We start from the raw sequence: 27,937 nt of genomic DNA, 5'->3' as shown, positions 1-27,937 counted from the left end.
GGGGTTTTTCGACAGTCAAGTGGTATGCAAATTTTATGAAATAAATAAAACAAATAATAATAATACCATAATAGACCCAGGAGACCCATTGTCAGTCAGTGTAGATTATGCGGGGCTATATGGATCATTAATCTGACTTGGGATAAGACAGCTCCTATGTCTGTATGTTCCTAGCCTGAGATTCACCTACTGGAGTCAGGTGTCCCATCTGAACACATGCTTATCTTAGGTATTTATTTTCAGAACCTGAACTGAACTCATAATGTATAAGTCCTTCCACACAAAAATTCACTCCTGGCTCACACCCCCAGGGTAAACCTTGCTGTTTGTTTGTTTGTTTTTTCCAGCAGCCTAATTTAGAAAATTCCATAGCTGCTGCTGCTGCTGCTGCTGTTAAACCACGGGGAGTCAGAAATCTCGCCAATTTACCACATACTGCCCAGAGATCTACTGTAAGATTCCTTTCTTTGCACCAAAGCAATCCATTCACTCCTAACAACAGAGGATCTGTTTGGAGCCACATTCAGAGAAAGCAAAATGCTCTGTTCACGCTGTGGGGTTTTGTGGATGTTGTTGGGGATTTTCTTTTGCAGTGAAAAGATTTGCGTTCTCTCCCCGCCCCCCTCGCCAACCCCTCCATCTATCACTGGGATTTTCTAAGACTTCTTATGTTCCAAATCAGCACAAGCCAGGTAAGATTTCCTGCCTCCGCCCCGCCCCCCAAGCAGAGAAATTAATAATGTATTAAAACAAACACAATACAGACTCTGCCTTGAAAGGGGAGGTTTTTGTCTTGTTCATGAAAGGGAACTGGGAAAAAAAACTGTCAGTGAAAACTTACCCAGAGAGATGAGAGCAGCTGTCACCACGCTCACCTCCCTGACCCTAGACAACAGACACACACACACAGGCACACACACAGGCACCATGAGGTGATCAGAGTCACATTAACAAACACTTCCTGGCAGGATAGTGAGAAGAGGTTTGTGACAGGCTGTTAGCATGTCTGGGACAAAACTAGCAGACCTCCTGGCAGTCCAATCAATCTTGCATTTACCAGGCACCCAAAGACAAACATTCCGATCCACACATATTTATATATTATTTACTTTATTAATTTATTTGTCCTCCACATGGATCTCATAGAGGTTTATAGAAAAACAACTAGAAACAAAAATTTAAAAGTACAAAAAAAGAAAAGAATGAAAGATAGGTTTTAAAACAATACAAAACAAGCACCTCAGGTAGAGGCCTTTTCGCCCAGCTGGAGAAACCTGTTGAAAGAAAAACACCTTCGATTGTTTTTGTCAGAACCTAAGAGTAGCCTTCTGGATCAGGCCATCTGCTCCAGCATCCTGTTCTCACAGTGGCCAACCAAGATGCCTATGAGAAAGCCGCAGCTTTTTGTTGGTTAAAGGAATGGTTTCTGTTAGACAATGATGACTTGTTGGATCTAGAGGGCCATGATAATGCGTTTGGTTGGCATGCATACTTATGGTATGATAAAGTAAAATTGCATAAAGGTTTTAAAAACCATATAATTAGGAAATCATTGTTTAATGTTTGGATTAGATACAAAGATTTATTGGAAAGAAAAACTCCTAGGTGGATTTCACCACTTGAGGCAAAGAAACCTAAAAGGACAAATATGGATGAGAATAGGTTGAAATACAAAGATATCTTGATGGAGGTGGGAAACCCCATTAAGTTAAGGCCATATGACCAATTGAAAGACAAGCTGAGTGATTGGTTTCAGTATGTACAGATAAATGAAGTATTCAAGTTAGATAAAAAATTAGGATTCCAAATAGAAAAGTCGAAATTAGAAACGGAATTATTAGAGACAGACCATAAGAATTTGTCCAGAATGTATAATTTGTTGCTAGAATGGCAGTTGAAAGATGAGCAAACAAAATCAGTTATGATTGAATGGGCCAAAGATTTGGGCCACAATGTGATGATGTCGGAGTGGGAAAAATTGTGGAAGAAGGGAATGAAATTTACGGCTTGTACTGTGTTGAAGGAGAATTTGATGAAAATGATGTATAGATGGTATTTGACGCCGGTTAAACTAGCTAAAATGTACCACAAAAGCGATAATAAATGTTGGAAATGTAAGCAGGATGTTGGCTCATTCTACCATATGTGGTGGACATGCCCTAAGATAAAAGGCTTCTGGGAAATGATTTATAACGAGTTGAAAAAGATGTTTAAAAACACATTTTTGAAAAAACCGGAAGCCTTTTTGCTTGGAATAATTGGGGAAGAAATTCCCAAAGATGATGTTAATTTGTTTATGTATGCCACCACAGCTGCTAGGATTTTAATAGCAAAATATTGGAAAAAAGAGGAATTGCCTTCGAAGCAGGAATGGCAAATGAAAATGATGGACTATATGGAATTGGCAGAATTGACAGGAAGACTCCGGGACCAAACAAATGACAAAGTTTTAAAAGATTGGAAGAAATTCAAATTATATATAGGCAATGTATTTGTTAATTAGATTTTGAACATCCAGGAAAATAAAGAAGATAAGGCAATAGGGAGATAATAGAAGATTGAAAGGGAGAAATTATGGTGGATGATATAAGATGAAATGTTGAAGTGTTAATGAGATTATATGATGGGTAAGAAAGATGATTTAGAAACTGCTACAGAAGTTTATAAAAATGAAAATCAATTAGTGGGGAACTGGGGAAGCCAGAAGACAATGGATATTAAAATGGATTCGGGATGATATATTTTTCTTTTTTTGTGTGTTGTGGATGTTGTTGTTGTTTTTTTTTGCTGTATTTGTATTTTTGCATTATGTATTGTTTTTGTATTATGTATTGTTTTTCTAAGTGTGTTGATAAAATGTCTAATAATATATATATATATATATATATATATATATATAAAGATGCCTATGAGAAGTCTGCAGGCAGGACCCCAGCACGAAAGCACTCTCCCCTCCTGTGGCTTTGAGCAACCGGCATTCAGAGACTTCTGCTGCAACCATGCAAGCAGAGCATGACGATGGTGGCTAGTAGTTATGGATTTATCCTCCATTAATTTGTACAAAAAGTACAAAAGTTCCAGAAAATATAAATAGTGGACACCTGCTGTATCTCAACAGGGATGCTCTTCTGAAGAACGGGGGCAGCCACATGGAAAGCCCTGCTCCAAGTTGCTGTGAAGTGGGCTTTTGGGGACTCTCCTGCAGAATGCAGCTTATCAAGGAGACATGCTAGGCTGGGACCGGCTAATAGGTAGCTGCTGATGGAGAGAGAGCATTGTGGTAGGTCAGTTCAGTCTAGCAAAATATCTCAGATATTTTGCATATCTACTTCCCCTTTGAACACAGTGAGTTTTGCCACAGGATATGCATTTATAAAAACTATTTAGAAGCTCAACCTCCCTTCTTTACCTGGTCATACCATCTGCATCCTGTTAAACTGAGTTGTGGAACATGAAACTTTGTGTGTGTGTGTGTGAGAGAGAGAGAGAGAGTGTGTGTGTGTGTGTGTGTGTGAGAGAGAGAGAGAGAGAGAGAGAGAGAGAGAGAGAGAGAGAGAGAGATTTGAGCAGATATACTTACTATATGGTTACAGGTAGGTAGCCGTGTTGGTCTGGATCGAAGTAAAATAAAAAAATTCCTTCAGTAGCACCTTAAAGACCAACTAAGTTTTTATTTTGGTATGAGCTTTCGTGTGCATGCACACTTCTTCAGAAGAAGTGTGCATGCACACGAAAGCTCATACCAAAATAAAAACTTAGTTGGTCTTTAAGGTGCTACTGAAGGAATTTTTTTATTATACTTACTATATGTGCTCTAGCAAGATGCTCAGATCTCTGTCCATGGTCCTGCAGGACTTCAGCTGACCATAACCTTCCTTCCTTCCTTTTCTCTCATGCTCTACTCAATTCTGAAACTTTTCAGATCCATTGCAGTTATTTTTTCAACCCTAAGAAATATTTGTGGGGGGTTATTTTATAGGGGTATTTAAAGCTGATTTTAAGAAAAGCTTTGTAGCTGTACAAGGAAGTGCCCTTTGGACTACGCATACAATCCGTAATCCCCCCCCCCCCAAAAAAAATAGGTCTTACCATGTTTGGCATTCCTTGACCAGGATTAAGAAAAGAGAAAGAACAGAATTGTAAAGTTGTGGGCTGAAGCGTTGGTAAAAAAGAAAAAGTCAAGCTTCATTAAGCTATCAAATGTTGAAGGACAATAAGAATATTGCAGAATAAGGACCACTAGCCATTGAGTGTACATATGCCACATTCAAATTATTTTGAATTACATCTAAAGAAAATATGCAGTCTTGCATCTTATATTGCCAATGTTCATTTTATCTTATTTCATAAATTTTATACACTGCTTGCTTGTAAAAAAAACACACAATCAAAGCTATTTTCAAAAAGAATTATATAACACATTAAAAAATATGCTCCTTAGTGGTTCAAATAGCTCATTTAAACTCCCAATCAGTATTTCTGTCCACTTGCATTCATCATCATTAAGATTAATGTAAATGTGAGCTCAAAGCAATCATTTTATTCCATCAGATATACATTTTCCAGAGCTTCTCCACCCTAAAACATTACAAAGGAGGGATGCCTTGGCAGCGTGGGGAAATGCTTTTCAACCCAAGGACCACATTTCATTGTTGGGGTGGGGTGGGGGGCATGGTAGTGGTGGGAATGGCAGTAGTGGGAATGGCTAGAGCAGTGGTTCCCAACAGGTGGTCCGCGGACACCCAGGGGTCCGCGAGCTATGCCAGAGGGGTCCGCAAGATGCTATTAGAATAAAAAATATATTAAATATATTTCGTATGATAACAGATTTTTTGTTTTGGCCGCTTCCTGCATGAGCAGAGTCTAGCGCAAAACTAGAATTAGATAGAGGCAGTAGTTCTGCTGTATGCCGTTAGGTGGCGCTTTACAAACACTACTGTTTTGCAAAGAGGCAGCGCGCGCATTCTAAATGCTCACCTCCCTAAGATGCTTTGCGCGCGTCGGCTTCATTTGTGCGCTACTGCGCAGGTACCCTGTCTTCTCCATTCCCCTCCCTCCTCCCTGGCGCGCGCTGCCTCTTTGCAAAACAGTAGTGTTTGTAAACAAAGCGTTGTTTTTCGCGGAAGCTACAGTTCGCGTAGTTAAAAATGGACCGTTGGTTTAAAAGTGGTTCGTTAAAACGACAAAGGCCTACAGATGAAGAGGAAGATAATGCATTTGATGTTCAAGCAAGTAAGTCAATTAATGGGGGTCCTTGTCACAATAGCAGCTCGATGAGGGGTCCTTTAGAAAATTTTGTTGGGAACCCCTGGGCTAGAGACATAAGTGGGTGGTACAAGGTAAGTGAATTTCCTTTGTACAACAGGCTGCATTCCAGATCTGCCAAAAAACAGCAGTTCACACTCTCTCACACACATGCACACCTCCATCCAAGCAAGCAAGAGGAATTGTCACAGTTCAGGGGCACATTCCAGCCAGGTAAAAGCCCTCCAAGGGGGCCCTGAGCATGGCCAATGAGAATAGCCAGGTTTGAAGTCTTGGTATAAAGTGTCCCAGTAGCCTCCTTTTTCTTAAAGCAATTGCTGCAAGTTTCTGGCAGCTGAAAGACTGCTTCAACATCTGTACAATGTGGGAAATAACAAACTCTCTTCCAGTCACAATGAGGCAAGCCCTTTGTAAATCTGTCCATCCACTATTCCTCTTTTGAGTTGAAAGGGGGTTTTATGATGCTTGAGGGAGAGTCTTCAAGTCTCTCCCCTCTAAAACTTGTTGCTATGATGACGACTCCTCGTCCCAGATGACGCTCTCCTGAGTAGTCTTAGTGGTCACCAACACAGTTGCCCCGAGTTCTGTTGCCGGCAGTGGAAAGGTGGGGTTGCATTTTTTATCACAGGAAGTCAGGGAAGCTGCCTCTGTGACGTCACTTCCTGCCATAGCAATATGCTGTACTTCCCTCTTTGAGGTGTCATCTCTGGCAGTGCTTAAAGCATCATTTGAATGTGGGCACCTAAGTATTTCAGGATCTCCATCTCCTGGACTGCAACTGTGGCCTTTGGGAGGTTCATTTTCAAAGGCAATGACGCACTTCTCATTTTCTGAAAGAGAAACAACTTAATGAGAAATGTGAAAGCAGTAGAGAAGTGTAGGGTAAGAGGCCCCCTTCCCTTTTAGAACAGCAGCAGCAATGTCTCTAGGACATAGCTGCCAAGTCTCCTCCTGAAATATGCGGGATCAGCAGCTGCGTGGCACCGGAAGTTGCTTCTATGCATGTCTGGACATGCGTGGAAGTAACTTCCGGTGCCGACGCTGCCCGATTTCCGGTGCCCAGACATGGGCAGAGCGGCACCAGAAGTCGCTTCTGCGCATGTCCAGACATACGTGGAAGCAACTTCCGGTGTTGCTCTGCCCGATTTCCAGTGCCCAGACATGGGCAGAGCGGCACCCTAAATGGAGCCTCCCTGGCAGGTAGGAAATCCGGGGGATTTCCAGGATTTTTTTTCTATTCAGGATAACAGCGGGAAACGGATTAAAATCCGGGGGTTTCCCGCAAAAAACAGGAGACTTGGCAGCTATGCTCTAGGACAGGGGGTGAAGCTCCTCAGGTCTGTGGGGTGGGTGCTGATTTCCCATGCTCTCTTCTTTGACCCTCTGTGCTTTCTCCAGCCCACAGCCCCTCCCCAGCCCACAATCACTACTGATAGTTTCTTCACACCCTCCTTGAGTGTTTTTGCCTGGCTGAAATGTGCCCTTGAACTCTGATAGTATCTCATCTAGCTTCCCTGGATGGAGGATGGAGAGGGGTGTGTGAGTGGCTACAGAACCTTACCTAATGTGCAAAGGTAACGTTTACATTCATTGCTCCGCCCACTTTCGCTTGTGGCTCCACCTGTCAGTGGCACATGGCCCTCCATTAAGGTTGCCCAGCAGGGCTGAAAAGGGTTTCCTAGCCCTGCCCCTAGGGTATACTCTTACAAAAGTTCCCTCCATGCTCACCTTCAGCATTCCTCTCTTCACAGCATCTGAAATCTTCAGGGGCGTCGTGTATGAGGCAACAAGAAGAAAATCATGTCAGTTAAGCAGAACATGAGAAGAAAAGAGGAAAGTGAACTAAGATATACAGGACTGGCATTGGCATTGGCCTCTGAATAGCCCAGATAATCAGAATAAGACAAATCAATTCTGCTCTCAGTACATTGCAGGCAATAACCATGCATTGTGTGGTTGGATTGGAACTAGATGGTAAATCCCCAAATGTGTGAATATCTATTGTTGGGAATATTGGCAGTGCCTACCTGTAGAATTCTCCTTTTCAGCTCCTCGCATCCTCTTCTTCCTCTTTTGTTTCAGGATTACAACGCACAGCACTGCAGCCAGTATCAAGACTAGCCCCATGGCAATATAAATTCCAAAGAGTAAAGATGAGCAAGCTGGGTCTGCAGCATGAGGTGTTGGTGCTGCTGTGGAGGAAAACAGATGGGGTGGTCGCTAGCATCTTTATCCCACTCCTCCACTGAAAAAAGGCTTCCAGAACAGCTTACAAGTAGAAGTCCCTGCTTTCAGACTCACCAGCTAAGCGGCATGACACAAGAGGAAAAGGGACTGGGAGGGAGGAGGGGGGGAAGCAAGATCAGGCACTACTTCCTATTTACACAGCTCTTGTAGCAAACAGCAGGAACAGAAAATTTGGAGATGACTCAAAAGCTGCTGCTCGTTCAGCAGTGCCAATAGAGAGGGTCCTGCAGTCCAATCTCTCTGTCTCTTGCCACCTAACTGAGTGTCTGCTGACAGTTGAGGGAGCGGCCTGATGCAGCTGTCTTTTAGCAGAACTGATGGAGAGGCCTTGCAGACATACAGGGCAGTCTGACAGTGGGCCATGTTCACTGAGTTTGGAATGGGGCTTTTGGAGTAACTGAGTTATCTCAGCATTAGAGCAGAAATAGTCAGCAGCATTATTTTGTCTATTTACTGTTTTTCTGTCCCACCATTCCTCCAGGATGTCAAGAGAAGCTTACAGGGTTCGTTTCCCTTCCCCCTTTTATCCTTACAATGCTGAGGTAAATTAGGCTGTGAGAATATAACTGGCCCAAGGTTACCCAGCGAACTTTCCTTGCAGTGGGGATTTGAACCTGGGTCTTCTCAGTCCTATCCTGACAACTGAAACTACAAACAGTTGAACTACAAACAGTTGAACTACAAACAATGAAATATGTCCCCTCTCTGCTTTAAGCTCATCCTAGGAGGCCAGTTTTGTGATCATCCCACCATCTGAAGTATGACAGGCAGCTAGTTATGTGAGGACTTTCTGGATTGTGGTTTCCCACATCCAGGAGCCCCTGCCCTAGGAAAAATTCTCAGATCCACAGTTGGGCAATACTTTTATTTGGGTCAGCCAAACACTGAGCAAGCTTTTGAGCCCTCCATCTTCAACAGGTCAGATGACAGACAAAGGATGCAGGTGGTGGGGGAGGAGGGAAAGATTCAAAACCATAAAGCTCAAAAATTGGGTTGGATGCTTCAGCCATACTAACCAACCTCACAGAAAAACAATACTGTAAAATAAAATAAAAATCTGATTACCTGGGGGTAAAATACATGTTACTGTTTAGCAGTGCTTCAAACACCATCAGGTGCACTTAGTCTAATTCTGTTCCATTTCTTAATCCAAAACCCCAGTTACAATTCTTTGTTTCTCTGTCTTTCCTATTTCATCTTTACTCTTCTTTTTCTAGTTAGCATTCTGGTTTAAAGATAATCTGTTATCTCTCTGGGTAGGGCAGATCACAGTAATTTACAGATATCTTCATTTTTGTAAACCACTCAGAGGTTTTCTTCCAATCGAGTGGTATATAAATATTGTAAAATAAACATAAATAAAATAAACAAATAATTTTCATATAACATTTGTTCCATTTGCCCTTGTTGTTTTATGGATTAATCCCTTCTTTCCCTTCAACTCTCTCTCCTAATAACTATCATAATAACTTACATACCATTCCCAATTATATGTTTTTAAAAAGTGTTAAGGGCTGTGCTTTATAAAGGCTAGGGCAATAGAGTCCAAACTCTCCCCCACCCAAGCCCATTTGAAAATTGCTGAAGGCCTTGGTGGATCAATTTGTGGTTTTTCTGCCTGTTGTAGTAATTGTAATGCATTATGCTGGATGCTGGGTGATTTTTAATGGCATTTTATGGCTTCTTTCTATTTATTATATATTGTATAGAATTCGAGTTGTAATACAATAAAATACCCTGTGATACTCTGTGAACTGCCTAAATGAAGCTCAAGGACCATAATTTGGGAACCCTGGGGTGATGGTGTTTCCACATGGAGGCTCCTTGGCACACGAAAACCTATTTGTCCATATAGCCTAATATGCTGTACTCTAAATGGCAGCGTCTCTCTGACATTTCTGGAAGAGGCCCTTCCCATCACTTACCAAAGGTGTCATGGGCTTTGAAGAAATTCGATCTCAGGACGCAAGGGAGAAACGTGCTAAGAGGAAGGCATGCTTGGCAAATCCACACCGTGATCAACTCCTGCCTGGAAACCAATGTCTCCACTGTGGAAGGATGTGTGGATCCAGAATTGGCCTCCACAGTCACTTACAGACCCATTGTTAAAACTGTGTTTATGGAAGACAATCTTACTCGGCTACGAGTGATCGCCAAAGAAGAAGAAGAAGACAGATTAAGTGGAGATGTTGGAACCTTGAGATGGGGCCCTGAGATAGCAATGCAGTTCGAAAGCAGGCCAGTGCAAGTAGATAAATAGGTACCAATACGGCAGGAAGGTAAACGGCGTTTCCGTGTGCTCTGGCTTCCATCACAGTGTTCCGTTGCCCAGAAGCGGTTTAGTCCTGCTGGCCACATAACCTGGAAAGCTGTCTGTGGACAAACACCGGCTCCCTCAGCCTGAAAGCGAGCTGAGCACCGCAACCCCATAGTTGCCTTTGACTGGACTTAACCGTCCAGGGGTCCTTTACCATTTTTTTTTAACAGCCCCAAGGGATCTTTTTTGTGTGGACTTTCATATATATATATATATACTGTATATCCCAAGTTGCACCGTCAAACCAGTGTAGCATCATGGTTAAACAAATGAGCTACAGTGAAGTGCAAAGTTTCAGGATGAATTACCCTCTAGTCATGAGCTCACCAAAGGCCAGCCACTATCTCTAAGATTCAACGTGCTCTTCCCCCCATAGGAACCATAGAAAGCTGTCGTATAGAAAGTCAAACCACTGGTACAACCACTGGCACCGGCCCGAAGCCCGGTAAGTCTGGGGACCCCTGCTCTAGATTGTCTATAGCAGCTTGCCAGGATTTCTGATGGAAGTCTTTGTCAGCCTCACCTGGAGATGCCAGGGATTGACCCTGGAAAGCTTTGAATCCAAATACAGTGGTACCTCAGTTTACAAACACAATTGGTTCCGGAAGTCTGTACTTAACCTGAAGCATACTTAACCTGAAGCGAACTTTCCCCCCAAAAGTAATGGAAAATGGATCAATCCATTCCAGATGGTCCGTGGAGTACTTAAACTGAAGTGTGCTTAACCTGAAGCGAACTTTCCCATTGAAAGTAATGGAAAGTGGATTAATCTGTTCCAGACGGGTCCGCGGAGTACTCAACCTGAAGCATACTTAACCCAAGGTATGAGTGTAATTGGTTCCGGATGTCCGTACTTAACCTGAAGCGTACTTAACCTGGAGCGAACTTTCCCATTGAAAGTAATGGAAAGTGGATTAATCTGTTCCAGACAGGTCCGCGGAGTACTCAAACTGAAAATACTCAAACTGAGGCATACTTAAACCGAGGTATGACTGTATATGCTCTCTTCCATGGAGCTATGGCCTTTCCCTCATGTGGAAAGTTAGTCATAAGCTGTGTGCATATTATATATATTTAAAGCACATCGTTCTGCCCAGACACTGAGGTCCAGCACCGAGGGCCTTCTGCCGGTTCCCTCACTGCGAGAAGCAAAACTACAGGGAACCAGGCAGAGGGCCTTCTCAGTAGTGGCGCCCACCCCGTGGAACACACTTCCATCAGATGTCAAAGAGATAAACAACTACCTGACATTTAGAAGACATCTGAAGGCAACCCTGTTTAGGGACGTCTCTCATGTATGACATTTTAATGCATTTTTAATCTTTGTTGGAGGCCACCCAGAGTGGCTGGGGAGGCCCAGCCAGATGGGCGGGGTACAAATAATAAATTATTATTATTATTATTATTATTATTATTATTTACCCTTCCAAAGAACCCTGGGCACTGTCATTTACCCCTCACAGAGCTGCAATTCCCAGCACCCTTAACAAATTACAGTTCCCAGAGTTCTTTGGGGGAAATAATGTGCTTTCAATAGGTGGTGCGCACAGTCATAGTGGCCTATCTGTATGTAACTCACTAGAGATTTCTGTTGAAATATGAAGTGGTATATACATTAACTACCTCCCTAGGTAGGCTGCTTTAAGGGCCACTCAATTACACATGTGAAGTACTTTTCCTTTTTTTAAAGCATGCTATAAATCACGGGTCCCCAAACTAAGGCCCGGGGGCCGGATGCGGCCCAATCGCCTTCTAAATCAGGCCCATGGACGGTCCGGGAATCAGCATGTTTTTACATGAGTAGAATGTGTCCATTTATTTAAAATGCATCTCTGGGTTATTTGTGGGGCCTGCCTGGTGTTTTTACATGAGTAGAATGTGTCCTTTTATTTAAAATGCAACTCTGGGTTATTTGTGGGGCATAGGAATTCGTTCATATATTTTTTTCAAAATATAGTCCGGCCCCCCACAAGGTCTGAGGGACAGTGGACCGGCGCCCTGCTGAAAAAGTTTGCTGACCCCTGCTATAAATACATCCAACAATTCAACAGATGTGAGTCAGAAGCTGCATGGTACCCAGTTACAACCCCCCCCCTCCACCTACTTGTGGAGCCAATACAAAAACCTCAGACTCTACATTGGTGTCACAGTCCCAAACGCAGGAAGATGTGGTACTGCATTGGCAGACTTCACACGTTATGGTTACTCATTTCCTCTGGGTCAGTTTCCCCACATGTGTACCAAATCATGAGTGTGGCAAATGCCCACAAGGAAGCAACCTCATTGCTCTCGTCGACCCAAACAACAACGCTGTCTGTCTTACCTGACGCCTTCACTATCATTCCTATTTGATAGATATGAAATTGAGACTGAAAAAGAGCCAATTGCTATGGCAGTGATTGGTGGGCCTTTTAAGGGAGACCACTGGTGCTCTTCCTTGAGAAGATAAGAAGAGTCCTGCTGGACCACAGCAAAGATTAATCTAGTCCATCATCCTGTTCCCCACTCAAACAGATGCCTCTGAAAAACCCATTAGCAGGATTTCCGGACCACAGCCCTCTCATACTGTGGTTCTCTAGCGGCTGGCTATGCTACCTCTGCTCTGATCCTGCAGACAACATACAACCATTATAACTAACAACAATTGATACCCAAGGTCATCAGTAGATGAGAATATTTCTTCTGTTCCTGTTCTCATCCACCTGTCTCAGCCATTGGAATCTCTTCCTACTGGTATAGGATTTGATTCCAACTGAACCCAATGCACCCAGGGAACAATTCCCTCCCGCTCTTTCCAAAAGTCAAGGAGATTATTTTTATTGCTTACTTGTCTCCTTCTCAGTGTTCCTCTGCATCTTTTCACAGCTCACACATTGATCAACCAGGCGGTCATAGCAGAGGCTGGGGAGATGGCAGGAGGTGCTTCTGGGTCCACAGTGTACACATTGTTTGCTCTGATGGTCATAGCAGAGTCCGGGCAGAGAGCAAGAGATGTCGCTCCTAGAGTGCCTTGCTGGCTTCACACAAGGTGCGCATTGGGTGGTCAGGCGGTCGTAGCAGAGGCCAGGCTCAGAGCAGGTGGTGTCCGCACCTGAGTGGCTGCTTCTGTTCTGCAACATGGTTCAGTCTTCAAAGAAAGAAAAGGAAGGGAAACCCCAGATTATCAAGGCTTAACGAGATAGCAGGTTACACAAATGACGAGCAAGTATGAGAAACTGTTGGACTTTGAAGCCTGAGTGGGTTCAGCGACTCTCCCTCGAGATCTCACTTCCTCCAGGAGGCCCTTTATCAAAGAGCAAAGGGAGGAACTTGCCCAAGCAACACCCTCCCGCCCTGTAACTCCCCGCCTAGTATTACGTTTGATTCTTGTGGTGTAAAAGCCATGTCAACGTGACGCTATTGGATGGCATAGGGTTTATTCTAAGCTTCCTCCTCTACTGGATTAGTAGGCCCGCCCCCAAACATTTTGTGGCCGAAAGAACATGAAAAGGGGGAGAAATGGAAAAGAGATAGGAAGCCATAAAAATAGCAGAAAGAGAAGGAAAGACAAGAGAAAAGGGGAATATGAGGAAGGAGAAGTAAGAGAGCAAGAAAAATGGAGGTGCCTTGAAAAGAGCGGAGAGTAAGGCAATGAGTCCAACCAATGATTTGGAGATAGCAAGGCTCCATTCCCTCACACAGTATAACTATATGGCTGAGCCCCACACAGCAGTTCATAACTTTTGTGACTAAGGATATTTCACACTACAAACAGACAGCTGGAGAAAGGCCATGGCTTGTGCTTCAGTGCTGCTACTAGCCAGTACAGATCCTGGGCTAGGCAGACTCAGTATAAACATCACGTATTCAAGCCCACTGCAAGATAGGTTGGAACCACCACACATCTCAAAGGGTTGCCCTCTTATCCGTCACCTTTAGAGAGCAGCGCTCTTTCAAGGTCAAATCAATTAAAACTAGGCTTAAAAGTCCCCTCTCAGTCACTGCCCACCAATATCTCAGATTTTTTTCCTGTTTCTTTTTCTCATTATATTTAATCTCTTTCCCTTTTTAAACCTAGCTTGCTTTCATGGAAGATTCAGTCATATGGTGTTCCACATCTCTTACTTTTTCTACCATTCAGCCTTTCTGTATCTCACTTACCGTACATGGTCTTACTTTCCACACCTGCATGTATATTTGCCTATCTAGACTGAGCTGGTTTATGACTCAGTAATTCCATGTAAGTATTGGCCAGAAGGTGAACTGTACAAACTCCTCTCACACATTCCCCTCTCCCCACAAACTCCAAGGCAAGTTGTTTAAGTTTCGACTGGGCCAGGAAGCAATGCATTGACCGGCTCTTACATTTCCCAAACATGAGCTGTGCAGATGAAAGATTCCCATTTGTGTTGATTAAATGCTGTTGCGGCATTTGTGCAAGTCTGGAGTGCGTTCACTGTGCATCCAGCCTCAGCAATCTGCAAATGCACTGCACGCTGCACCTCTCTCTGCTGCAGCCGCAGCATTGCAGTAGAAGCAGTGATGGGCTGGGCTTGCAACATACTACACTTTTACAGGAGTCACTTTCTCTCGCTTCACTGTCATGGTCTGGCTTGTCTGGGAGCAACACAGCAAGGTGCTTTCCGAAAAGCTGGATTGTCAGTGAAGTTTTTACAATCTCCCCTCTAACTCCCACTGCTTTGTTAGGAAAGGTTGCACTATTGGAGGTTTTTTTCTTAGGGTTTTTTTTTAATGAGAGTAAAGGGAGTGGGAGACATATGCGATAGAGGTGTATAGAATTATTCATAGTGTAGCAAAAATTGCTAGAGAAGCATATTTCTCCCTCTCTCATATATGGTCTGAGAAGAGTCTCAAGGGCCAGGCAGGCAGGCTTGGAGGGCTGCATTAGGCCCCTGGGCCTGAGGTTCCCTGCCCCTGCTATCAGTCCTGCATTGCAGGGGGTTGGACTAGATGATCCTTGGGGTCCCTTCCAGCTCTACAATTCTATGATTCTATGATTCTAATATTAGAACCTAGGGCCAGAAGATTCAGAACAGACAAGAGAAAGAACTTCCGCAAACAGCACATTATTGGATGGTGGTATTTATGCCCACAAGAGCAAAAATTGCAGGCTGTCTGGCTTTCTCAAGGTGCAGACCCACCCTCGACACCATGCAGTATACTGTAGGTTTGGGAATGGTACTCACTGTGTGAGGAAACCTTGCAATGGGTCTGTCCTGATACTAAGAAGCAGCTGGAGGTAGGAAGGCTTCAATAGCTGTATTTATTTGTGACCAGCAGATCAACAATTCCCTTTGGATGTGTACGAGACTCAGGCTATTACAATGAGGGATGCTCTTCTCAGACTCCCATCTTTTCACTAAATTATGTCTAATTAATAACAAAGTTTGCCGAGGTAGATGAAGGATCCGCAGAGGAAAGGAAGGGAAGGGGCTTTCTGGCAGGGCACAGCTAATTGCACATGGAAAGGAAAGAAACCATTGGATATGGGGACACGGTCCCATTTGCTCAATAGGATCGAGTCAAAAGACAAAGCTTCTGCTTCAAGCATTGTTCAGAATAGCACTAATAACAGCCCAGCCTGCTAACTTGCTGTTCCAGAAGATGGAGCCAAGCAAATCGGCTGTCTTCCATCTTCTCTCCAGCTGTCTCTTTTCTTCTCTGGATTTCAGTTCTGCAATCTGAGCTTTCCCTAAATGCTCCTTAGAGGCAGAAGCCAGGGTAGCGGCTTGGCCTTGTCTAACATCCTCGCCGCCACTTTTGGAACTGCTATAGCTCAGCAGCGGAACATGCTGTTCCTTTAAAGTCCTTGTGCAATGCCACGTGATGAGTCAGATCAACAGGGAATGGCCCTCACACAAGGATCAGCTGCAAAGCTATTTCCCGTTCCCAAAGTTGTGGGCTGGGAGCAAGCCCTCCCCACGCGCATGGGGCGAGAACATTTTCACAGGAGGCTAACAGAAGCCTTGAATGCGAATGTAAAATCTAGAACATACAGTAGATTTTCTTCTGCTGTCCATGCCCCATTAACAACGTCCATGCACAGCACAAATAGGGGAAGAAAAATGACACTTTTTTGGTGTCATGTCTGAAATTCCCTAAAAGCACCTTCACATATTACAAGTGATTGTGTAGGAAACACAGGTTGTTACTTCAGTTTTCCTGCAACAAAAATAATAATTAACATATGGGCATCATACAAGTACATGCAAGGATCCACCAGATTCATTGACATGTTTTGTTATACTGTATATATATCACATATCATGTGCTGTGTCTTGGTGACAGGAACCAGTATTTCCCACAGCATTTGTAATGGAGAACTGTCCCAAGTCTAACCCAAAAGGAGGTGCAGAATTGGGGGCAATCTCCTCACAAGAAGCTGAAGCTGACTTAGAGCAAACAGTTAGCGTGCACACGGCCATTGGGCAGGTGGAATAGTTCTGCAATATTGTACCTTCATTTTTGCAAGAACACGAGTGCTATGGACATTGGGCAAATACCCTTCTCTAAAAGAAGCAGCCCCAGAATATAGACATCCCAAAGAACAGTTCACAGTGGAGGACACAGAGACAAGCATCTTCAAGCAGTAATGAACATCCTATTTTAAACAAGGAGCTCGTGTCTGGGGAGTGGTTTGGTTTTTTTTAAGCAGCCAAAAAAAAAAAACACCCACCCAACCTTATTATATAACGGACAACCACTAGCACAACTGAAACAAATTAAAAGAATCAGAGCTTTAGTGCATTCCATAAGGAAACTCACATTTCTTTTCTCCTTTATGAGGAGATGGAAGCCTTGTGAGCTCTGGGGTCTAGTTAGCCAAGTGAGTTTTATTAAACAAATAAAACAGCATGCATACGAAAGCAGCAATTAAAAATACAGTTTACTACCAGGGCTGGAGAAATGCTTCAAAATAATTATCTCAAGTATTTGCTTGAATAAATGAAAAAGCAGGATTCGCTGCAACTGTATTTGTGTCCCACTGGACCTGACTGCTAGCAAGATCCACTAAAGAATTAACTGGAGGAGGGGAGGTAAACTTTAGACTTCCACAAGCACACACAAGTGCTCGAAAGCTCAGAACAAGAGCTTCTGTGGTACAGTTGTAAACAGCATTGGACTTAGTTCTAGAACACAGAGCTGGGTTTGAATTTTAAATATCAGGCTCAGGCCAAAGGATTTATACCTTAAACCAGGGGTCAGCAACCTTTTTCAGCTGTGGGCCGGTCCACTGTCCCTCAGACCATGTGGTGGGCCAGACTATATTTTTTGGGGGGGGAAGAACAAATTCCTATGCCCTACAAATAACCCAGAGATGCATTGTAAATAAAAGCACACATTCTGCTCATGTAAAAACATGCTGATTCCCGGACTGTCCGCGGGCTGGATTGAGAAGGTGATTGGGCCGTATCCAGCCCACGAGCCTTAGGTTGCCTACCCCTGCCTTAAACAGTCAGGACTGGCTTAAGAGATTTTACCGTCTGAGGCAGAACAGCAAGTGTTGCCCACCCCATTCCACAAGTAAAGAGGCATAATATTCAAGACTAGCTAAGATACGTAACTTGGGGTGAGGCTACAAAAAAATACAGCTGTATACCCCTGCCCAGCCACTACAATGCATGGTAGAGCGCCTCCTGTTGGTGCCAAAGGTTTTGGCTCTTCATCTTGTGTCTACCAGTAGCAGGACTTTCAGTGTTGTGGCCCCTTTAATGTGGATTTTATTCCCATCTAAGATAAGGCATGCCCCAACTGTGTGCCATTTCAGATTCATGCTTAACTCTTATTATTTACCCAAGCCTTTTCTGACTGAACATTTTAATTAATGACTGTTGATCATCTTCTGGGGTTGTATTGTTATTTTAACTTCATTACTTCTGGTGAGTGTTTTATACTTATTTTTCATTTTCTGTACATTTCTGATACTTTATAATGTTTATAAATCTTTTTTTAAAAAAACTAAAAAAAACTTCTGGGCTGAAACCCAGAAACAGCCTTACAAACACTGTTAGACAAAATCAGTATTATTTAACAGTGCATTGTGGGCACAGAACAGATTTGCAAAAGAACAGCTATATCTCTGAACTAAAAAGAGCATTTACTCTTGCTCTGTGGCATCAATGGGGCATTGGTTTTTGCTGCTTCTAAAAGATGGTTCACGCACCCACCAATGTGACCATCTTGAGTGCACAGCGTGGCATTGAGCTTGTGTACAGTAGGCTTGTGTACTGTGTAATATGGGAAATGAGTTGTTGTATGCACATGATCTAGCTTGGCCTGGTCACCTCTAGAGCAGGAGTGAGGAATCTGTGGCCTGGCAGCCAGAAGGGGAACTTCAGGTTAAGGGCAAATGCATCCCTCAGTCTAGTCTCCTCTATTTGGCTCTCAGGATTCTCCCAGTCTACGCCCCTGCTCTGCCCTTTCCTTGCTTTTGCCTGGCTGAAGTGCTTCCTTCAACTGGGATAATGCTGCGTATGTGGGGTGTGTGTGTGTGTGTGTGTGTGTGTGTGTGTGTGTGTGTGTGTAGCAGCCACTAGAAGGCAGCCTACTGTACAAAGGTAGGCGTCACCTCCATTATTCCGCTTACTTTTGTCTCTGAGCAGCTCCTGGAGAGAATGTGGCCCGTGAGATGAAATTGGTTCCCTATCACTTCTAGAGGGTGGCAGGGCAGGGTGGGAGATGCTGGACACCCCCAGCCCCCCAAGGTTAATTGGAGGCTCACTGAGACAATTGGAAGATACTGGACATTCAGTAACCCCCCAAAAAACTTTAATGAGAACCTAGAAGAAGTAACAAGAAAGACCCTCACTGTCACCTTGTGAGTCAGATCAAAACCAACCAACACACTTTGCATTTCACAGTATTTGTAAGCGCTGCCTCGCAGCTGAACAACAGTCCTGGGATTATTCATACGACTTGCTTGAATTATTATGAATAATGAGTAAATCTGAAAACATGGCAACATTTGCATAGACCACAGTTCCCAAGAGACAATTATGACGGGGAGAAAAGCTTTCCCCCTCTCACCTCTGTTCAGTTCTCTGCGTGTCACTGCATCCCTTCCAGATAGTGGACTTAATCATCCGTTTTACATTTGGCAAATATGCATATAGTAAAACTCATACATTTTAGAGACAATTATGCATTAAAGGAACAGTAAATAAAGTCTAATTTTAGTGACCACAAAGGAGAACTGAAATATAAATGCTACTTGTTAAAGGTGAAAGATGTATACGATCTGAAGAGAAAACAGAGTATAAACAATACTTGTTAATTCCTCACCATCTGTACAGGGCACAATTGGTTGTATGCGTGTTCAGAGGTCTGGATACAATCCAGTCCCAATTTCAGTCCCATGGATTTTCAAACTCATTCCTAAATCATTCGTATTCAACAACTCTTAAAATATGCTTAACTGTGGCTTCATTAGGCCCTATATTTTACAAAAAGAAAATAAGAGAAAAGTTTTGACTGTCTCAAAACCAAATCATAGTTCCAGGATACTGGATAGATCAATATATCTCCTACACTTTCTATGGCCATCAGAGTTCAATATGTATTTTAAGTGGAAATATAGCCATAATATCAGTAAATTACATTTTGTAGCACACACGTTCCATTTAAGATGCACTAGTTGAACAGTGCATCTTGTTCAACTTGTAGGGACCCAGGTGGCGCTGTGGTTAAAACCACTGAGCCTAGGGCTTGCTGATCAGAAGGTCGGCGATTCGAATCCCTGTGACGGGGTGAGCTCCCGTTGCTTGGTCCCAGCTCCTGCCAACCTAGCAGTTTGAAAGCACGTCAAAATGCAAGTAGATAAATAGGAACCGCTATAGCGGGAAGGTAAACGGCGTTTCCGTGTGCTGCTCTGGTTTGCCAGAAGCGGCTTTGTCATGCTGGCCACATGACCTGGAAGCTATACGCCGGCTCCCTCGGCCAATAATGCGAGATGAGCGTGCAACCCCAGAGTCGGTCATGACTGGACCTAATGGTCAGGGGTCCCTTTACCTTTACCTTTTAGTTGAACAACATTCTTCGAAATTTTAACAAGCAGCTCTTGAATCATGTACATAATGCCTGATAGAAGATAGAAGGTGGAAGCTATTTCAGAAACAAATCTACAGTATTTGTGATTGCAAGATTCCAAATAGGAAAGACCTAATTTCATTTCTTTGATCATCTGGTCTAGTGCTTAAATCTGCTTTGCTGTGTAAAGTCCAACTACGTATGATTTCTTCTGAGTTGTTCTGGTTTCTTTTTTCAGCTTGTGGTTCTTGTTATGCATCTGTGGGGACACAAGAGGGATCTCCACCCAGCTGAGTCATCAGCCTGACCTCACTTACCTACACCCCAAAAGCAGTGCTAGAAACTGAGATATGAAAGAAAGCTAGGAGCTAAATGGCACCTTAAACCCAGGTTATGGGCACAACTACGGAATGTCTAGGCTCGCTTTTTTTTTATAACAAGAATACAAAGCTGAAAATGAACTGCAGCTAAAATATTATGTTCATTTTTCACTTGTCCTTCCCCTGCCCACCCCCCTAATATTCTTAAGAGGATCTCTACTTCAGCCTTCAGAGAGTAGCTAGAAGTGGGGAGGCAGAAAAAGGTCCTCCCTTCCTTCCACTCTGCAGTTTTAATCTGAAATCTTAGGTGCAATACTGCACCCAGAACTCAGAAACTAACACTAATGAAATTCCCTGTTGCAAAATGCACCTAGAACAATGGGAGTTTCAAACACTGCCCCAAAGCCTTCCTTTGAGATTCTGCAGTGTGTTGAGGACTTCACTTTCTTAACAGCTTTCCCTGTTTCCTGTCCATCTTTCCTTGGCTCAAAGGTAGCCACCTGCTCTGTTCAACTCTGTTTCCTCCACCAGCTACTCAAAGTGGATTTCAACTGCCTTCTAACCCATCCAAACTTTTTGAAAGCTTTGCTTTTGAACAGGTAGGAATCTATTAGCATTACGGCAAGGATTCAGGGACCACTGGAATTGGTTAGGAAACATATCCTTTTTAATTTCCATGTATTTGCTAGTTTAACAAGATGACTTCTGGTTGCAATGACCTCACCAAGAAAGTACTGCTGCAAGTCATATACTGCTGTTTTCTGAAAGGTGAAAAAAATCAAACCCCCCACACCGTCTATAATCTTGACTCACCCTACAACCCTAGGCATTAACAGGGAACAATGGATACTGAAAACCATTAGGCTGCTCTCAGGTTCTGTTGGAATATACATATACTTACTCCCATCCAGCTAGAAGGTAGTTTAAACCTGTTTTGCAAGGAGAGCTCAAACCCTCCGGGTCCCTTCCAACTCTACAATTCTATGAAAAGCAAATGCTTTGGGATTGGGCCTGGGATATTGTTTAAGGGAAGAATGGGGAAGCCATGGCACTCTAGAAGCTGTTGGACTGCAGCTTCCAGCATCCCTGACCCCTGGCCTAGCTGGATGGGGCTGATGGGAGTTGGAGTTGAATGCTGTAGGACAGGCATAGGCAAACTCGGCCCTCCAGATGTTTTGGGACTACAACTCCCATCATCCCTGACCACTGGTCCTGTTAGGTAGGGACAATGGGAGTTGTAGTCCCAAAACATCTGGAGGGCCAAGTTTGCCTATGCCTGCTGTAGGACCACGCGTTCCCTGTTAATGGTGTAGGGCTTTGTGTGCTGGACTTACATTGCCTTGGGTGGAGTGCCTGTGCACATGCTTCTGCAGCCCAATTTTATAGTCTATATGCATTTATAGATAAACAGATTATTACAAAACGTGTCAACTTCCCTGTGCGTTCTCAAAGGAAGGAAGGAAGGAAGGAAGGAAGGAAGGAAGGAAGGAAGGAAGGAAGGAAGGAAGGAAGGAAGGAAGGAAGGAAAGTACCATGTAAAGCAAGGATGGGAAACCTGTGGCTCTCCAAAGGTTTCTGGAATAAACTCCAGCTAGCATGGCCAATGACATGGGATGGTTGGGATTATAGTGCAACAGCATCTGAAATGCCACAGGTCCACCATTCATGGTGGAAAGCTGTGACCTTTCTTCAGCTTGGGGAAGTGCAAAACATTAACTTCTGACTGATGAGAAATTACGGAGGCAGTGCTACGGCATTTTGCTTTCTTTTGGATTAGAGTGCACTTCAGACTTGCATTTCTTTCTTTTTAAAAAATTCTTTATTTTATTTTGACAAAGTAATAATCATAAATAAATAAGAATAAAAATGTGCACCCCACCACCAATACCGTTCCATTGTAACTATCCAACCTCCCAAAATGTCAGCACCTCTTGCCATGGTTTGACCCCTTTCCGTTTTAACAGTATAAATTCTACAAACACCCTCCATATCTCCTCAAAATCATTTCTCCTGCATACCCCCCCATCTTACCTTAATGGCACGTGTTAATTTATCATTAATAGCTACATCCCACACCTCTTTATACCATTCTTCCATTTCATATTCTGCTTGCCCCTTCCACTTCCTAGCTATAGTAATTCGTGCAGCTGTCAATAAATTTGTGAGCAAGTCTTTCATAGACTGAGAATCTTCTACCCCATCATAAATTGATAATGATGCTACCTCTGGGCTTTTTGTCAGCTTCAACCCAGTGATTTCTGTTATCTCCCTTAAACACCAGACTTGTATTTCTGTCAATTTCTTACAAATATATAAGCAGGACAAAGTGGGAAGAGAATGAACGCTCTTACAGCAGGCAGTAGATCCCCAGAGAAATCTCCTGCACCCAAAGATTCTTTACCTTCAGCCAGTTCACAGCTCCCCCAGGATACACACTGTCTCGTTCTCTCTAAATTCAAACTGCTTTTACCTCTTTCTCTGTCTTCTCCTCACAGATGCTTATCACATTCCAAATGTTGGATAGAGATTTCTAGTTATCATCTTGGGTCATAGTTCCCACTGATCAGCATCCATGGCAGTATACATGCATCATGATCAAGTCCCTTTTAACCTTGTTTTAAGTGAGCTAAATACGTACATCCAGATGCTTAAGCCTCTCAATGAAAGGCTTTTGTGGGGGGTAGATTTTTAAATCATGCCTACATCCCCAATACCCTCTTGATATGTATTTGAGCTATGTATGAATCCACTGCTAAACCAGGAATTGAGAGTAGTGATAAGGAGACTTGGTAGAGATAATGCACTTTTATGAAGCCTGAAGCTGCGTCTGGACAGATGTAGATTGTATTGTATCTACTTTGGCCAGAGTCTCTTGGGCTCTGCCTCATTCATTTAGAAAGTTCAGCAGAACTGCTATGTCTTGGCAGTGGAAAATAAAGCCTTTTGGCTGGGAATCCAAAATGTAGGCTACTTTCCAATTACAGCCAAAAGCCATCCCTGGAGCTTCAGCATGGCCTGTGCTATAAGGGCTGCTAAGAGCTTGTTTGTTTCTTCAGTCCAATTAAGTAACAGCTCTTGATTTTAGAAATAAATGAATGAAACACACTTCATCATCTATGTGAGTGCTTGTTTTTGGTATCTACTGGCAAGGGTCTTCCATTTGCCGAGGAACAGACTGAAAGGAAACCATGAGATCTTTCAAGACTCAGAAGTTCAATTTATTCTTAATTGTTTAAGTTGCTTTTTATATAACTGTTGTGCTGGGCTGTGGGATGTTTTTAGTTTTATTGGAAAGAGGTTTTTGAATGTTTATATTTTATCTGTATATGTAAACAGCTTGTCCTGAAAGGATAGACTTTCTGAAATAAATTTAAATATGGGATGGGGTTAAAAGGAGAAGAATGTAAATATCTTAAGATCATTCTGTTTTTTTTAAAAAAATCACACTTGCACAAAGAATACCTGTAGTCTTTAAAAATTAAACCAGGGGGTGACCTAGGTGACTCCCAAAGTCCTTTCCAACTCTAAATCTGTTTTGATGATTGATTTATAGTATTTTATAGTATGTTTTATGGCATCATTTGTTGCATTAATATGCTGCTCACCGCTTTGGGGGAGTGTGGGCCTAAAAGTGATATATAAATATACCTATAATATAATCCTTGAGACGGCCATTTTATAATGTGCCTGCCGAGTATGGCTCACATTCCTCTTATTGTGGTTGGATAGGACTCTTTAAGCTGAGCACTGTGGGTAACTGCCATTTTTTTGGGGGGGGGATATGACCCAGATTCTTCTCTGAAGCGTGTTGCTTCTTTCTCTCATAGAAAACGGCTCAAGCCAGGTGCACCAACTCTAAGGAGCTAACATGTCTCTCGTGCCCTCAATCTTTGTCGTAAAGGGGCTTGGCCGCCTCAATGCTGAGGGGGCCCGGTGCGCGTTATGCACATTGCAAATTGCATGTCACAGCTTCAGCAGCCAGCTCCTCCAGAGCGCTCAGCCTTTTCCAGATGACACAACATCATGTGCATGCAACGTATGTGGCATTACACACGCACAATGTGCATCACTCACATGATGCCATGCACACACGTGTGCCCCCCCCCATTATTGGGGGCAGCCTGGCACTTCTGGGTCAGGCCATGATGGTTAAAGCTTCACCTACTTAATCTCTGTAGGTCAGGCCACTATGAAAGGCACAGGAACAGGGGGGGGTGGCTCTATTACTACAAGTGTACCTTGGTGCTTGTGTGGGATGTTGCTTGGTGTTGACCTGTGACTGGAAAGAGTGGGGCAAATAGCCCTAAGTATGCAAGGCAAGTTCTATAAGCTACATTTACAGACAGGGCAGAAAACAGCAACGCCAATCTGCTTATTAGTCTTTAAACCAAAAAATGTTAAAACTGCTTTCATGTTTTTAACAAGTAGGGCTCTCTCTCTCTGTGTGTGTGTGTGCGCACGCGCACGCTAAAGCCATCAAAAAACGGAAGCAAAATAGGAAAGGATATTACAATAGTGGTGGCCCTGTTATCAGACATCTGCTATTGTGCTCTTGCAACTGAAAAACAGACAGGGATTGGATATTGCTGGCTCCTAAACCTATGGAGAGGTTCCTTGTCCCTTGACTGATTAATTGCTCATTTTGCCTGATGACTCTCTGAGGCAGGCACTAATGCTGACTTCAACAGGGCAATTCAACCCCTTTCTTCCATCAGAGAGAGAGAGAGAGAGAGAGAGAGCTCTGTCACTTCCCTTTTCAGAATCACTCTGGGGTTTCCACTGCTCTTCTTCGACGACAAGCATGTCATTTTGAAGTTTGTCAATCACAATTTAATCAACCATCTGAAGCTTAACTGGTATCACATCGTAATTTGCTTGCTGATTATACCTCTGTGGCAATTTGTCTCTGACTCCATTTAAACGTTCAATGTAAAATGCAACCGGGTTGTTTCCTCTTCAGCTGATTCAAAGTGCAAGGCAGTATCTGGCAACCTTACAAGAATTTGAGAATAGATGTGGAGTCCCCTGCCTTGGCCCCAAGGCTTCACGTCCAGTGCGACCGGACCAGTCACGCTCCCCTAAATCTGCCTCTGACAGATCTCTAAACCAAAAGGCAGTCTCCTTTCAGATGCATCTTCCACAGTACCTGCCCTAGTCAAGGATATATTCCACTCTTGGTTGGGTATAATCCCTACCCCCTTGATATGCACCTGCAACAACTACCGGTAGGTAATCAGGGTACCATTTTTTTCTGACTCCTACTCAAAGGCAGGCACAGGGCAAGGTGATCTGACAGCCACAAGCGACACTGTTTGGGTGCTATTTAAAGGCAGAAGAGCAGGGGAAACAGTTCTGACCCATAGGGCACAGTCAATCATCATGCCAGGCCCCTGTTCATTTCAGTGAGGCTTGTGCAGGCATTTCCTGGTGGAATATACCTCAGAAAGTGACGTCCTTTTTGGTTATTTGGCCTCACAGCTCTGAGCAGACTCGTGACCTTTCACAGCAGCCTGCTACAGTCTTTTGTTGACAGGCAACTGCCAGCAAGGAGATATGTATCACATTTGAGGAATCATTGAAATAGGGGCTACAGTGATCTTTCTTTGTCATAGTTATGCAGTCATTTCATTGCGGTAGAAGCCCCAGGATCAATACATTTGTTCACATTGCTAATATACCCTCACGAGTAAGCATGCTCCTATGTACATTTGTGTTCTTGGCTGAACCCCTGATTAACTGGGCATCTAAGATGACCCAATCCTTCTCTTTCTGGTCGCCTGCCAATTGGATGATGCTGATAGCAGTGCCTGTTGGAAAATCCAGGCTTTGCTCATATTCAAAAGTTTGCAAAGCAGAAAAGGTATTCTTCCCCTCATCATTTCAGGACTTTAAGAGCAGTAAGGTATGAGAGATGGAGATGGTTCTCTCTCACACTTATTTTACATATGTTATAGTGCACAGGTGCAGTTGTGGTCTGAGGCTAACACATCTTCTTTGGAACAGTTAGAAGAAAAGATAGCAAAAGTGTGAAAGTAAAACAAAAGCAACCTTCATCAACAGAACCCATCTCCTTCCCAAGGAAATAAACATTTCCATGTATTGATTGTTTTTATAACTGCCTTTTAATTGATGGTTTGCTTACACCAGGGGGAGGGAGCCTGCACTCCAACAACATCTGGAGGACCACAACTCTCATCGTCCCTGACCATTGGGCATGCTGGCTATTGTGAAGGCACTCTCATGAGTCATTAACATCCTCTACCACTCTACCTAATAGAAAATCACAGAAAGAAATATTTAGCCACATTCCCAAGCTCATTATTAAAAAATCACTCACATCATCTTCTGTTTGCATTGAATTCTACATGCTCAGGATAATTACTATACTATGTGGTGCAATATTAAAAACGGGCAAATCAAGAAATACAAATTAACCAGGACCTGTTTTCCTCACTTTCATCTTAGTTCTCTTTCTACACCTTGTTAATCTCTCAACGGCACAAGTAGAACAGCTGAGGTTCCCAATCAAATATCCATTTTTAAACACAAACAAGGGGCAAATGCCACAAAACACTAATGCAGAAGCCTATTCCAAAACAGACTGTTTCCAGGGTTGCTTTTTAAAGCAACTACTTATGGATTGTATCCACTGCCAGCCCTACTCAGAGTTGACCCACTGAAATTAATAGCCATGGCCAAGTTTTCTCAATTCATTTCAGTGGGTTTACTCTGAGTAAAACTTACTTGGCTACAGCCCTACATTTTTTATCCACCCTTCAAGAAGATTGAGGTAATATACAAGATTCGTGCCTTCCCCATGCAGAGACACACACAGAGAGACTGGCCCAAGATCACCCAGTGACCTTAATACTCAAGTGAGAATTTAAACCTGATACCCCCTAATTCCAGTCCTTAATTCTAACCACGATACCACACATTCAGTTGTCAGTATTTTCTCTGCAGAAATGTATATTCAGAAAAGGATCAAAGCTGAATTATTTGCTTCAGTGGTTGTGTACCTTACCATTGATATGCAACCAACCCTCTAAAAATCCCACTTCCAATAGGGGCTTCTATCAAAGCAACTCAGTAGCAACAAGAAGATATTTGGATGCACAAACATTAGCGTACAGAAAGCACTGCATCATGCACTTGGAAAAACTAATCTTGAGTTACACAACTTTCACACAGTACTGTAGTGCTCATCTTCCTCCATTAAGGAAAGTTCACAAGGATCTTGCACCCAACTTGTAATATCAGTGGCTTTGCATTCCACAACATGAATCAAAGAGTCGATACATGATTGCACTTACATCAAGTGTGCAACAACTCCCAGTTGTACAAAGCACAAATCGGCTGGGAAGAAAAGACCATCCGTAAACAAGAGAGTGTGAGCTGATCTTTAGGGCAGATCTACACTGTGCCTTTAAATTCAATGCACATTTAAAGCATATGACTTCTCCCAGAGCCCTGAGAATTGTAGTTTGTTAAAGATGCTAGAAATGGTAGGAAACGACAGCTCCTAGGATTCTTTGGGGGAAAGAACGTGCTTCAAATGCACACTGAATATGCTTTCAATGTGTAGTGTGGATCTGCCCTTAGTCTATCTAGGATCTGTTTTGGAAAGAAGCCAAACTTGCCCTGAGTTGAGATGCAGGTATTTGTTACTGACCTGGTTTTGAATCCATCTTTCATTTAAGAGCAGCACATTTTTCACCCATCTTGTCAGGGACGCTTTAAGCAGACAATATAAATAGAGCAG

General features: G+C 43.2%; 1 protein-coding gene across 3 annotated transcripts; it reads right to left on the bottom strand.

Annotated features, from left to right (window-relative positions):
• Positions 1 to 3,801: 3,801 nt before the first annotated feature.
• Positions 3,802 to 27,937, bottom strand: TNFRSF13C (TNF receptor superfamily member 13C). Of its 3 annotated transcripts, XM_088652071.1 has the most exons (5): positions 27,848 to 27,937; positions 12,657 to 12,956; positions 7,293 to 7,457; positions 6,994 to 7,026; positions 3,802 to 6,095 (listed from the first exon to the last, which is right to left on the bottom strand). In XM_088652071.1, the coding sequence occupies exons 2-5, from the start codon at positions 12,946 to 12,948 to the stop codon at positions 5,773 to 5,775; spliced, it is 813 nt and encodes a 270-aa protein (XP_088508197.1). In that variant the 5' UTR covers positions 12,949 to 12,956; positions 27,848 to 27,937; the 3' UTR covers positions 3,802 to 5,772. The 3 variants fall into 3 exon arrangements, with proteins under 3 accessions (XP_088508197.1, XP_034983908.1, XP_034983907.1); XM_035128017.3 differs by lacking the exon at positions 27,848 to 27,937 and having other exon boundaries at positions 7,293 to 7,454; positions 12,657 to 17,686; XM_035128016.3 differs by lacking the exon at positions 27,848 to 27,937 and having other exon boundaries at positions 12,657 to 17,683.

The sequence above is a fragment of the Zootoca vivipara genome, chromosome 9 (genome assembly GCF_965207765.1).
Source record: "Zootoca vivipara chromosome 9, rZooViv2.hap1.1, whole genome shotgun sequence".
Lineage (NCBI taxonomy): Eukaryota > Metazoa > Chordata > Lepidosauria > Squamata > Lacertidae > Zootoca > Zootoca vivipara.
This window is presented reverse-complemented; position numbering and strand designations above follow the sequence as displayed.

Excerpts from the sequence above, each read along its gene's own strand:
- TNFRSF13C (XM_088652071.1), bottom strand. The coding sequence starts at position 12,948 with ATGTTGCAGAACAGAAGCAGCCACTCAGGTGCGGACACCACCTGCTCT. Across the intron at positions 7,458-12,656 it reads GAACACTGAGAAGGAGACAA|CAGCACCAACACCTCATGCT; the intron begins GTAAGCAATAAA and ends TTTCCTCCACAG. Across the intron at positions 7,027-7,292 it reads TGAAAAGGAGAATTCTACAG|ATTTCAGATGCTGTGAAGAG; the intron begins GTAGGCACTGCC and ends ACGCCCCTGAAG.